The sequence below is a fragment of the Clupea harengus genome, chromosome 19 (genome assembly GCF_900700415.2).
Source record: "Clupea harengus chromosome 19, Ch_v2.0.2, whole genome shotgun sequence".
Taxonomy (NCBI): Eukaryota; Metazoa; Chordata; class Actinopteri; order Clupeiformes; family Clupeidae; genus Clupea; species Clupea harengus.
In genome coordinates this window covers 11,114,624-11,126,257 of record NC_045170.1, presented here as the reverse complement: position 1 = coordinate 11,126,257, position 11,634 = coordinate 11,114,624, and the positions used below count along the sequence as shown (strand labels likewise).

The 11,634-nt window shown below is 40.9% G+C and overlaps 3 protein-coding genes across 3 annotated transcripts; 1 reads left to right on the top strand and 2 right to left on the bottom strand.

Moving 5' to 3' along the window:
• The first annotated feature begins 1,674 nt into the window (after positions 1–1,674).
• Positions 1,675–4,378, top strand: LOC116225085 (zymogen granule membrane protein 16-like). Its single transcript, XM_031586675.1, has 4 exons — positions 1,675–1,748; positions 3,137–3,189; positions 3,520–3,640; positions 4,054–4,378. Exons 1-4 carry the CDS (start codon positions 1,675–1,677, stop codon positions 4,376–4,378), a joined length of 573 nt encoding a protein of 190 aa, XP_031442535.1.
• Positions 4,379–5,875: 1,497 nt separating this feature from the next.
• On the bottom strand, positions 5,876–6,869 carry LOC105904896 (zymogen granule membrane protein 16-like). Its single transcript, XM_031586674.1, has 3 exons — positions 6,839–6,869; positions 6,388–6,514; positions 5,876–6,236 (listed from the first exon to the last, which is right to left on the bottom strand). Exons 1-3 carry the CDS (start codon positions 6,867–6,869, stop codon positions 5,876–5,878), a joined length of 519 nt encoding a protein of 172 aa, XP_031442534.1.
• Positions 6,870–8,822: 1,953 nt separating this feature from the next.
• On the bottom strand, positions 8,823–10,663 carry LOC105904897 (zymogen granule membrane protein 16-like). Its single transcript, XM_042710731.1, has 3 exons — positions 10,615–10,663; positions 10,241–10,451; positions 8,823–9,974 (listed from the first exon to the last, which is right to left on the bottom strand). Exons 1-3 carry the CDS (start codon positions 10,661–10,663, stop codon positions 9,629–9,631), a joined length of 606 nt encoding a protein of 201 aa, XP_042566665.1. The 3' UTR covers positions 8,823–9,628.
• Positions 10,664–11,634: the final 971 nt, after the last annotated feature.

Sequence of the window (11,634 nt, the reverse complement as noted above, 5' to 3'; positions counted from 1 at the left end):
GCAGAGGCTCACCCAGTTCCACCGCGCATGCCTTGAGGAGTCTTGAGGACCATCTGTTCCGTGCCGACATGAAATAAATGCCGTTATTTTGTTTGCATCATATAGATAATCCTCTCGGTCCATATCACAGTCAGTCAAAGGTCTCAGGGTTCCAAATGTGTGGTGCTAGTAAATCATCTTATTTCATCTCACATTTATGTTTCCTAATGGAAAAACAGACAAAACCTAATGGTTGAAAGTGTAGCAAATTAGAGACATTGAATGATTACTTAAGAAGAGGACTGCTTCTGATAAGGAAATGTTGTCTCTTCCTGCAAATTGGCAGGAATCTACAGGAATGTTATCTTCCTTAAAATAGCTTGCTGATACAGACGCTGGTATCCTCACAGTTTCACAGTTACTGAAGTGAAGTGGACTGTGAATTACCAGTACACTAAAGATCATGACCTGAAATAGTTTTACCGGCAAGAGGCTGGACAAACAAAAGATATTGATAGGTGAATGTGAAATGTAACTGTACATTTGTAGATCAGAAATCAGCAACTGACTCGTTGATGTTTGCCATGCATACAAATGGCCCACAGCCTGTGACCTGAAGTTGTATACTATTCTTCTCAAATTTTCTCATTACATCAGAACTGATATCTGTGGAATTACCTGAAAGTTGTCCATATGTTTTGCAACTATGAGAAGGTTGAAAAAATATATGAATGCAAAGTTATGGCAAATTAGAAGTTATTTGGGAGTTTCTTCAACCTAAAATAATCCCTATGATGCTATATGTGGTCAAGACCAATTTTTTATGCGGACCGTTCTGAGTGAAAGAATGAAAACCTGTAAGCAACATACACATTAAAATAACAAAACACTGACAGACCCGTAGATTTGAAGATCCGATAAACGGTTACTCGGTTTACAATATATTGCATTTCATAAACTGTTGCAAATAGGGTCATTTTGAGTAACTGCTTACTTTTTCATTATAAACTACAGACTGTGAACAGATGCATCAGTGACACCAGGAAGCATCCAAACACACAGATGCTCCCTTACACACACAGTCCAGTAAGATGGGTTCTTCTTTGAATCTTACCTCACTGGGCGCTCGTTCAACGTGTCATGGCAAGGTCAGCTGTCTGTACCTCACCACCTCACCACAGGGGTGCCCCAAAGCTCTGTGTTGGGAGCACTTCTCTTTGCCATGTACACCACCTTGTTGGGCCCTATCATCCGCTCGCATGTTTTTTCATATCACTGCTATGCAGATGATGCCCAACTGTATCTGTCTTTCCCTCCTGATGACACCACTGTCTCGGTGCGGATCTCGGATTGTCTCTCTGATATATCCACATGGATGAAGGATAACCTTCTTCAACTTAATCTGGCAAAAACTGAACTGTTGGTTTTCCCAGCCAAACAAGCCACACACGCAACATCAATATAAATATTGACTCCTTATCTCTTGCTCCTTCCAAAGAAGCAAAAAATCTAGGTGTCATTATCGATGGCCAACTAACATTCACATACCACATTGCCTCTGTCTCCCGGTCGTGCCGCTTCGCGCTATTCTACATCCGCAAAATCAGGCCGTACCTAACCCAGTATGCCACACAGCTGCTGGTACAAACCAAGGTGATTTCACGCCTTGACTACTGCAATGCCCTCCTTACGGGCATGTCGACATGTGTGGTGAAACAACTACAGATGGTCAAGAACGCAGCAGCGCGTCTGACGTTCAACCGAAGAAGGCACACGTCACCACGCTACTCATTGAGCTCCACTGGTTGCCTGTAGCTGCTTACATCAAGTTCAAGTCACTTATGCTTGCTTACAGAGTGATTGCTGGTTCTGCTCTCACCTAATTAAATGCTCTTGTAAGGGCAAATGTTCCCCCCAGGATGCTGCGCTCGTCTAATGAGCGTCGTTTAGCACTGCCGACTGTGCAAGTACGGCAATCTAGACTATTCTCATTCGTAGTTCCACGTTGGTGGAACGAGCTCCACTGCCAGAGCAGGGGCGTCCCTCTCTACCTTTAAGAAGTTTGTGAAGACCCAACTCTTCAGAGAGCACCTCCTCTCCTAACTTGCACTTCCTCTACCTTCCTCTTCCTTTTTATACCTCTCTTTATCCTTCCTCTAATGCTATCTCCTCTAACTAGTACTTAACTCGCACTTACAGTAGTTACATTCCTGCATTTTTTTATTTCTTATGTAAAATAGTATTTATTGTTACACTAGGTCTTTATTGCTCGTAGCTTGATTGTTCTCTCCTTTGTACGTCGCTTTGTATAAAAGTGTCTGCTAAATGATTAAATGTAAATGTCCATATTTTAGGTGCATTCATGGAAGTTCAGCTAAAACAAAACGTGAGTCTGTGTGTGTTTCCATCGGCTGTGTCTGGCGAATGGATGCTATCCTAATCAAGAGAGAAGTTGTGAAAAGTTGTTGGTAATTAAAATCACATAACATTTTTCCATCTCTGTTCTCTTTCTGTGCATGTCTTGGAACTAGTCAAACCAGTGGGTGCTCTTTGGGTTTTCTTGTACTGGAAATGGGCCCCAAGAAGAAGAATTACTGAGCAGGTATATGTGACATAAACAAATAACTGGAATGCCAAGCGTGCCCGCAGACTATAAAACTCTGTTCACTGGTGGCTGAGAGCATTGTGAGTGAAACCGGAGCACTGAACTCGTCTCCAGCTTCTCATGTGCTGACCTGACCCTGCTGCAGGCCCACCATCCCCTGTCTTCACTTACCAGTGGTACAGTATGAGCTTTGGTTCTTCTGCCCTCATTCATGCTTTGCAAACAATCTTAAAAAATATAAAAATAATGATTACCATTTCATAATATCATCCACTGGATAATGCATGTGTATGTACTGTATAATTTAATGTAGTAAAATAACAATGCATTTATTTTATGCCTTTCATTACAGCCTGGACTCTGTACAAGGTCAACAAGGTAAGTCCCTCATATTAGCGATGCTATTTGTTTCTCATTTCAGTCCATGTATATTAATAATTCTCAAGTAAATAGTGTAAATACACTACACATTTCATTATGAATTCATTGATTCAGTTATTACTAAAATTAAATGAATTCAAATTGTTAATTCTGACGCTCTCTGTCCCACAGGATGCAGGTTCTTCTTTTCCTCAGTGTCCTCCTGGCTGCAGCCTGTGCTGCACGTAAGTGTCACACCTTGCTCGCGCGCACACACACCCACACACACCCCCCCACACACACACACACACACACACACACACACACACACACACACACACACATACACACCCACACACACACACACACACAGACACACACACACACACACACACACACGCTCTACTGAACTGCATCTCTTTCACCTACTGAATGGTGGTGAATATGTAATTTGTTTAAAGAAATTGTGTTGTGGTCCACAGAGGAACAGAAACGGAGGTGATGTATTCTGAGGAAGTTGATCCACTCATTGGAATGTCCTTGGTGACCAAGTGGTTTGTTCTCTCTCTTTCCAGCCTCGTACTTCTCCTTTTCCCCAGCTGTGGGGTCAGGGGTTGGAACCTCTTACACCATCACAGGGACGGGTCGCATCACTGCGGTCAGAACATGGGAGAATTATAACAGACAAGTCCGTGGGTAAGGCAAAGCACTTGTCGAGATCTATGAGAGTGATAAAAATAACCAAGGGATCTTGGCAGATCACCCATTTAAGCAGTCTTCATATTCTGAAACCACATATTTGAACTATTTTACATTTCATATGTGCTGGTTTTTTTGTTGCATAATTTCAGGAATTTTTGTCAGCTATTCAGATGAGTGTTTGTGTTTATATTGTATATGTATTGTGTCAGATACGTGTTAGATTATAGAATTTGGTCATGGAACACTGAGCAATGTCTAATAAATATCCTGTGACAAGTGCTTTTTTGCTACGTAGTGCCTTCTTGGGCCTTTTCGTTCAAAAGGAAATTATCAAACAACCAGATAATTCTCTGACTTTCTATATTGTCAGTTCCATTTCCCCAACGTTGTGTTTTCCTATTCTTTAGTATCCAGCTCCGTTATGGGTTCAAATGGTCACCAGTTGGGGGGAACCAGGGCGGCAGAGTCAATGAGATTGAGCTGTTCGACGACGAGTTCATCGTTCAGATCTCCGGCAAGCACGTTCACTGGATCTACAGCCTGATGATCGTCACCAACAGGGGGCGCTCCCTCATTGCTGGGCAACCAGTTGGACTCACCTTCAACATGTACCCCAGCCATCCAATGGCCGAGCTCCGTTTCCTGAGCGGTGGCCACCAACACGGGATCATATCCTCCATCGCCTCTCACTGGGCCGTGCTCAACATGCCCACCAATGGCACTGCTGATTAGCAGAAGAGAATGAAGACCCACCTGTCCTCTACTGCACCTCCCCTCTTGAAGGATCTTTTTGGATAAATTAAATTGATCTCAGGGACGCTACAAACCTCCTGGCCGTCTTTTGGAATTTTGAAATGTCTGGCACTCTTCTGTCATCAGGAGTTTTTCTGTGTTTCACATCCAAATGCATGGTTAGAAAGTAGCTAAAACTTTGAAATTGTTCTGTGTAAACACTTCAGTTTTGCTCTTCGCTTTTTTCTTCCACTAGTCGGACATGATGTGTGTATTGAGACCATGAGTCTGTCTGCCTTGGGTGAGGTGAGATAACACCATGCTTATTCTGTGCCGAACAGCCACAAGTTGTGTTTCTTGTTGCAATGAACATCAGCATATCTTCAGTAAATATCTTTATATAGAAACTCATGTTTCCTCTGTGAGCCAGTTTAACATCCTCTGCTCACCTTGTCAAGGCTGTGAGATGCTAAAATGAACACCAAAATAGCTTCTGTGAATGGGTTGGCAATGAAATGGTTAAACTTCATGTCCTCATTTAAATGGGTGTGGGTGACCTTCTGGTGTATTTCTGTATCTTGTCTCTCAATCATTCTGTTGGTTTTTGATTTTATTATTTTAGTTTGGGAATTGCAACTTTCTACATGATAATATGATATCAATCTTCCTTCAAAACTCTCCTTTGCCACGCTCAGAACTGCATAACTCTTACTGGAATTAAGTCACCAGAGATTGTTCTGTGATAAAGTCCTGAAATAATGCTCATGATTAAAAGTCTTGGCACAGAATGTCTCTTATGTGATCCTTAAAATAGAACTTGAATGAAATATTTAATATGATGTGTCATCTCGATCTGTCATGGGTCATAAAAAACTATGATGAAATGATGAAAATGGACACCTATTCATATAAACATCCAACTGACTGCTTTAAATGTGACATATGACAACTTTATCATTAATTTCCATTCATATTACTCGGAGACACAACAAATGTAAAATTAAGTTAAATGACTTACTATAATTTATTTCATACAGGAGGTAGGGTCAATAATGTCATGAATCCTTGTGAGTTTTAGATGAATGAAAGGATTTTTATTTAAAACTTTTCAATGTTTCAAAACACAACATGAATGTTACTAGCTTTTGATTAATCATCAATTAATATATATTTGATGTGATTAAAATAAGAAATTGCATCACTGTCAAGGACTATGTCAAACATCTCAGAGGTGACCAAACAATGTGCACATATCCCACAACATCAAGTCCCAGTAGTAAACTAATAATTCATAGCATTTTTTTACATCGAACCACAACCTGCATGGATCACATAAAGTAATTCATTTGACAGTAATTTACTGAAAAATTTGATCTTGGTAGGCTTTAGAAATTTAAATTAAAATTTAGTTAAGAAACAGTGCATCAGAATGTAAGTTATAGCAGAAGTTATAACAATGGAAGGAGCTGGAAGAATTCAGCTTCAGTTTGCTGGCCCTTAGTTCAGAGCCATGCTTGTGGTGTTGCCTGCCATGTGCATTTCATACCCAATGGAATCCACATCGCCCCAGTGCGCTCCCAGGGAGGTGATGCCCACGTTGTTGGCACGGCCGCTGAGGATCCTCAGCTCGCTCTCAGCGTTGGTGGGGTAGTGGTTGAAGGACAGGCCGGTTGGTTGGCCTGCTGCCAGGAAACGCCCCCTGCTGGTTACGAAGAACAGCTGGTAGATGAAGTTGCTGGGGTTGTACTTTCCCGACACCTGGACGATGGCCTCGCCCTCGAAGAGGGAAATGCTCACACGGTTGGTGCCGATGTTTCCGACCATAGGAGTCCAGGCGAAGCCATACTTCAGCTGAAATCTGAAAGAGTTGTATCAGTTGTTAGTTGAGAGGCTGACATGTCATTCTCATCACTTCTAGAGAGGTTTAAGTCCAGCCTAAGAAATGTCCTTCAATTTGCAGATTTAAATCAGTTCAGCTAAGCAGGCTACAGTATTCCAAGTTTGCGTACCCAGTGACAATGTTGTTGTTCCGCTCCCACATTCTGACTGCGGTGATGCGACCCGTTCCAGAGGTGGCAAACCGGGTTCCGGTGGCGCTGCCCACGGGGACCGAGAAAGAGTACCGATCCGGCTGATCTGTGAGACAGAGAGATCACACGTTGGACACGCATCACCCGTCTCCATGGCAACCCTCATTAACACCCACTTTCACAGCTCGTTCCCCCGGCGCCACTTTGACAGTGTCACTCCGACGCTTCCTGCCGACATTTGTCGCTGTGAGCCTGACTCACTGCATGTGCTGGCAGTCATAACCTGATTATGAGTGCAGTGTGGTGGTGGGGGGTCGGGGGGAAGCCTGTTTAGAGATGGTAAGAGATACTTACGCTGAGCCCAGGCAGTGGAGCACAGAAGACACAAGGCCAACAGGGAGAACATGTCTGTAAGAAGAGAGAACATTACCTCCATAACAGCATTCAATAAGAACATACATGTTCGAGTAAAGTCGCATTTCTTTGGAAGTCATATACTCTTTAAAGTTTTTAAGTAAGGAGGTTTTCAAATAGCCATTGCCTGTGAAATCCGAATCTAGTGTGAAATCAAGGTGTCAGCTGGGAACAACAAACCAGAATTAGGCCTACTCCTTGAATAATTCATTTATAAACTTCACCAGTCTCACCTATGAACTAGAAGTCTTCAGACAGTATTTGAATTGCCCTATATAATAGCCAGTCATTTGTGTATGTTTAGCTGATGTTTATTTATTTATGAAAAAACTATTTTGTAAAGACGCAGCTTTAAAATATCCTTCGGCTTGTCTGAAAGAAACTCACCGTCTCTGGATAAGTGTAAAGTTCAAGGAGAAGATGATCTGAGCGTCTGAGCAGGAGTCTCTGGATGCGTGTAGAGTTCAAGGAGAAGATGGATATGAGCGTCTGAAAAGGAGTTTCTGAGTGGTGTCTACTGGGCATCTATCAGCGTACTTTTATACTATTTTTCAGTGAATGGTGATATTTGTGGTGCAAGTGCTGGTTGCTCATCCATTGTTCTACTTGTAATTGCAAAACAAAATGGCAGTAACCTGTGAAAGGAGATTAGTGAATTGTGAAATGTTTCCATCTGTCTGCGACAGAACAATGCTCAGACTTGGTGGGGGGTTTTCAGGTATTGTATTTGGGTCTGACATATTTCATTGACACACATGAAACAATGGCTTAGTTGCACATTACCTGAAACTGAATCATTGACTTGAACTTCTGCTCTGCGTCATCAGACCAATAATCTGGGAGATCCTTCTCAGTAGAACATAAAAAAACTGAAAAGTGTGTAGAACACAAAAGAAGAAGTATTGTTATTTACCCACTGATTTTCCACTAAAAGTGAAATTTATGAAATCTACTTTAATATACTTTCTGAAAGAATTAATTTCGAAACACTGTTTGTGACTCAAGAATGTACTAATCAAGTGCCTTGTATTAATAATTACCTCGTACGAATCATGTGCTTATGTAAGCAAAAACATGGCTTTTCTGTGTTTCTGTGTGCGTGTATCTTAGATTATTAGGGGCTGACACCACTTAGTCTACATATATTAGGGTGAGCTCAGAGGTGATAAGAAGGGTCGAACTGTGCTTGTTCGACCCTGTGTAAAACTGACATCCTTGCATTACATTTAGCACAGTTGGGATGACACAAAATAACTTTTAGTCAAGCGTGTCAATTCCTGCTAACGTTAGAAACATTGATGGCGTCAGAGTTAGATAAAATTAAGTAAGTATATAAACCCTGTGCAATGTTAGTGAAATTGCTTGACTTTCATCCTTGTGCTGTGAGTGAGCCCGATTGCAATTGTTACTGAATAAATATACTGATCTACAACTCTGGAGTCCTGAGATAACTTGAGTGAATTTTCACCTAACTCTTTCATTGATTTCTTTTTATTATTGTTATTTTATTTGCATCTGTGAGTACAAAAGGAACAAAAGCAAGGAGACAATGGCAGGTGTTAGTGATTATACATTCACTCACTGTGTTTTTTTTTTTCAACCAGTAAAACAAGCTTGGCCTTGAGGCCAATTAAAGGTAAGCATTTCACTTCCTTGTCGGGCTGTCTATTATTGACACAAGATACTTGTGTCAGAGTCTTTTGTTTTGTTGACGAGTAACTAAAGAACATGCCAGATAGTCGCCTTCCCTTCTCTCCATTGTGTGCGCTGTTGCATTGTGAAATGCACAAGGCACCAGATCAGTGATACTCGTTGAAATGTTGAGCTGATTTCCCCTTTGACGAGACAATTAGATTAGGCCTTTGTGCTCCGTCCACAGGTCAGGATGTGTTTGAACGCCTTCATTTGGCCTTCGTCTTTATTTGGCCTTCGTCTTCATTTGGTATTCGTCATGACACGTCACGTCATGGCTCACTTACCCCTTTTCCACTCTCATTCATCCTTTTTCTGTGTTTTTGTTTTCTTCTTTTTTTCTGATTTCTCTTCTTCACAATTCACCTAATACTTCACCTGCCATTAGGTGCAGTCAAACTATCTAACTAATGGAGATTCCTAGCATATGTGTGGTTGAGTTATATATCTCATAAATATTACCAGTTTTAAATGAGCCATGTAAAAAGCCCCAGACTTTTGTGTCACTACTGCTGCTTTTACCTGTTTGGATATATATCTTTTTTTTGTACTGCATGGTCTGCCATCAGATGCAGTCTAACTAATGGGGATCCCTAGCATATACAGTATGTGTGGTTTCATGTGTGGTTGAGTTGTATGACTCACTTGTCTAACCAGTTTGAGGAGAGCCATGTAAAAAGCCCTCACATTTTTGTATCTCTCCTGCTGCTCTTGTTTGGATTGTTTAACATTTTGGGATTTTTTTTTTTTTTAATTATTTATTTTTATTTATTCATATTAAATCTCAGTATGAACAATACAAGATAATGAAATATGCATTCAATTTCAATTTTATTTTCTTAAAGAGATCACATTACACATAACTTTTTAAAATACATTATACCAGAATATAGCATTAATACAGTGTATAGCATTTATAATGACAGAAATAGAAAAGGTTGAATGTTGATAAGGTTAAAGGTTGAAAATTGAAGTCAAACATAAGCCAACAACTTTTTCCATGTAAATGTATTTATTGAGGTCTGAAGACTTTCAGTCTGACAGAGAGCACTGCATCAGAGTATGCTCATTCACACAGATATTCACAATCACTTCCTTAGCTTTATCAATAGCTTCAGCTCTCCATATTTGCCAATGCGCTGCTGTTGTACATGGTGTCCACTCTTCCCCAGTGCACTCCCAGTGAGGTGATGCCAGCACTGCTGAAACGGCCGCTCAAGATGCGGAGCTCGCTGCCACTGTCCGTCGGGTAGTGGTTGAAGGACAGCCCCTGGGGTTGACCCGCTGAGAGAAAACGCCCCCTGTTGGTGACAAACTGCACCTGCTCTATGAAATTGCTGGGGTTGTACTTCCCAGACACTTGAACTATGGCCTCGCCGTCAAAGAGAGTCATGGACACTCTGTTGATGTTGCTGGTGCCAATGATAGGAGACCAGGAGAAACCATACTTCAGCTGAAACCTACATAGAGTGAACATAAGTAAATAAATAATAAATTATTAAATAAAAGAGAAATAAATAACCTTTTAATGTCAAAATCTTGATCTACGGTGCTAACCTAAACTTAAATAAACATGTATGGAACAAAAAATAAGATTACCATTTTCTATTTATTGAAGGTACACGTCATCTCACATACTATATGAAAATACTATGTAAAACATAACACTTCTTATTTCCATCCATCATTGAATGCAGGATTTCTGTGGGGACTGTGAGATGTTTACCCAGTGATTTGGTTGTTGTTCTGCTCCCACACCCTGACTGCGCTGATGCGTCCCTCTCCAGAGGTGGCAAAGCCGGTGCCAGTCCCGCTGCCCACGGGCAGAGAGAAAGAGTAGAAATCCAGCGGATCTGTGAAGACAAGGGAACGCGCGCCCAGAACATGTGAGTCATGACCAGAGCGCCCACCTTCCACACAGTCTGCCTTGAAACAGACTGATAAGGTTAGCTATGTTGTTCTCTCAGGATCCCTATGGGTCCTTATTTTGACTGAAGTTTACTGTGAGATTGGCAGGAAAATCTGCATTCACAGGACTCTGCTGACCTATGTAATGTGTGTAGGTTCAAACACGTACAGAATATAAGCACAGATACTTACTCTGAGCTGTGCTGACAAGCAGAAGAGATAGAACCAGGAGTTTGAACATCTCTACGAAGAACAAAGGAATGAGCAGGCATTAAAGACTTGAATTGAGTGGATATGCAATGCACTGTATTCAGTTTCTACAATATTTCTGTCCCGTTTCTGCAATATGATCACATATTTGATAGATCAATCTGAAGTACTGTATATGTGGAAGTATTACTAGAAACAGTGAAACCTTTCTCTCATATGTTTGCATTAAGCCTAAGCTTCTAATGTCAGCATAAAGAGATTCAGTACAACTTTAACTTTGACATAATTCTGGATCCATGTGATCTTTGGGGTCATGATTGCTATGAACCATGTGAACCATGTGAACCATGTATTAATGAATCAGTTTGTAAGACCCATCTGAGAACTCTTAGGTTCTCTGCTAATACTAATATTTGACACTCTAGAGATAATTTCTTTACCCCGTTAAGCCCTTTTACCAGCAAAAAGCTCTTAAGAAAGGCTCTGAGTAGAACTCTGAGTGGTTTGAAGAACCAAAGTCTTCCAACTGAACAGTTATAGAACAGAGAAATACAGGGTTTACCTATTTTAAAATATACTCACCGTCTCTGTAGGGGTGTGAGAGTACTCCACTGAAGACTGGTTCAGGGAAATGTGCTCACTATTTAGGTTACTCACATTTATACAGGTTGGTGGATGGTTGTTGAGTGACGTGTCTTTGTGTCCATTGTAATGTTTAAAGCTTAAAGCTTAACGGACACTGCTGCATTGTCGTTGACTCACATTTTTTAGGATGGGAAATGCCGACTCCATTCATCATTTAGACAGGTCAAATCTTTAAGACAGGGGGGCAATAATCGATCAAGGTTTGAAATATCATGACCCTTGAATGATTTCTGGTTTACATTCATTTTAGACCTTAGTGTTACAAAGTTATCTTAAATCATATCACTACATTTTGAATTTTAGGTTCTCGGATGAAATCTTATCTTCATAACTAAGGCCCAAGGCTATAGAATGTAT

Excerpts from the sequence above, each read along its gene's own strand:
- LOC105904896 (XM_031586674.1), bottom strand. The coding sequence starts at position 6,869 with ATGTATGTTCTTATTGAATGCTGTTATGGAG. Across the intron at positions 6,515-6,838 it reads TATTGAATGCTGTTATGGAG|ATCAGCCGGATCGGTACTCT; the intron begins GTAATGTTCTCT and ends TCTGTCTCACAG. Across the intron at positions 6,237-6,387 it reads AACAACAACATTGTCACTGG|ATTTCAGCTGAAGTATGGCT; the intron begins GTACGCAAACTT and ends CAACTCTTTCAG.
- LOC105904897 (XM_042710731.1), bottom strand. The coding sequence starts at position 10,663 with ATGTTCAAACTCCTGGTTCTATCTCTTCTGCTTGTCAGCACAGCTCAG. Across the intron at positions 10,452-10,614 it reads GCTTGTCAGCACAGCTCAGA|TCTGTTTCAAGGCAGACTGT; the intron begins GTAAGTATCTGT and ends TAACCTTATCAG. Across the intron at positions 9,975-10,240 it reads AACAACAACCAAATCACTGG|GTTTCAGCTGAAGTATGGTT; the intron begins GTAAACATCTCA and ends CACTCTATGTAG.
- LOC116225085 (XM_031586675.1), top strand. The coding sequence starts at position 1,675 with ATGTCGACATGTGTGGTGAAACAACTACAGATGGTCAAGAACGCAGCA. Across the intron at positions 1,749-3,136 it reads CTGACGTTCAACCGAAGAAG|GATGCAGGTTCTTCTTTTCC; the intron begins GCACACGTCACC and ends TCTGTCCCACAG. Across the intron at positions 3,190-3,519 it reads GGCTGCAGCCTGTGCTGCAC|CCTCGTACTTCTCCTTTTCC; the intron begins GTAAGTGTCACA and ends CTCTCTTTCCAG.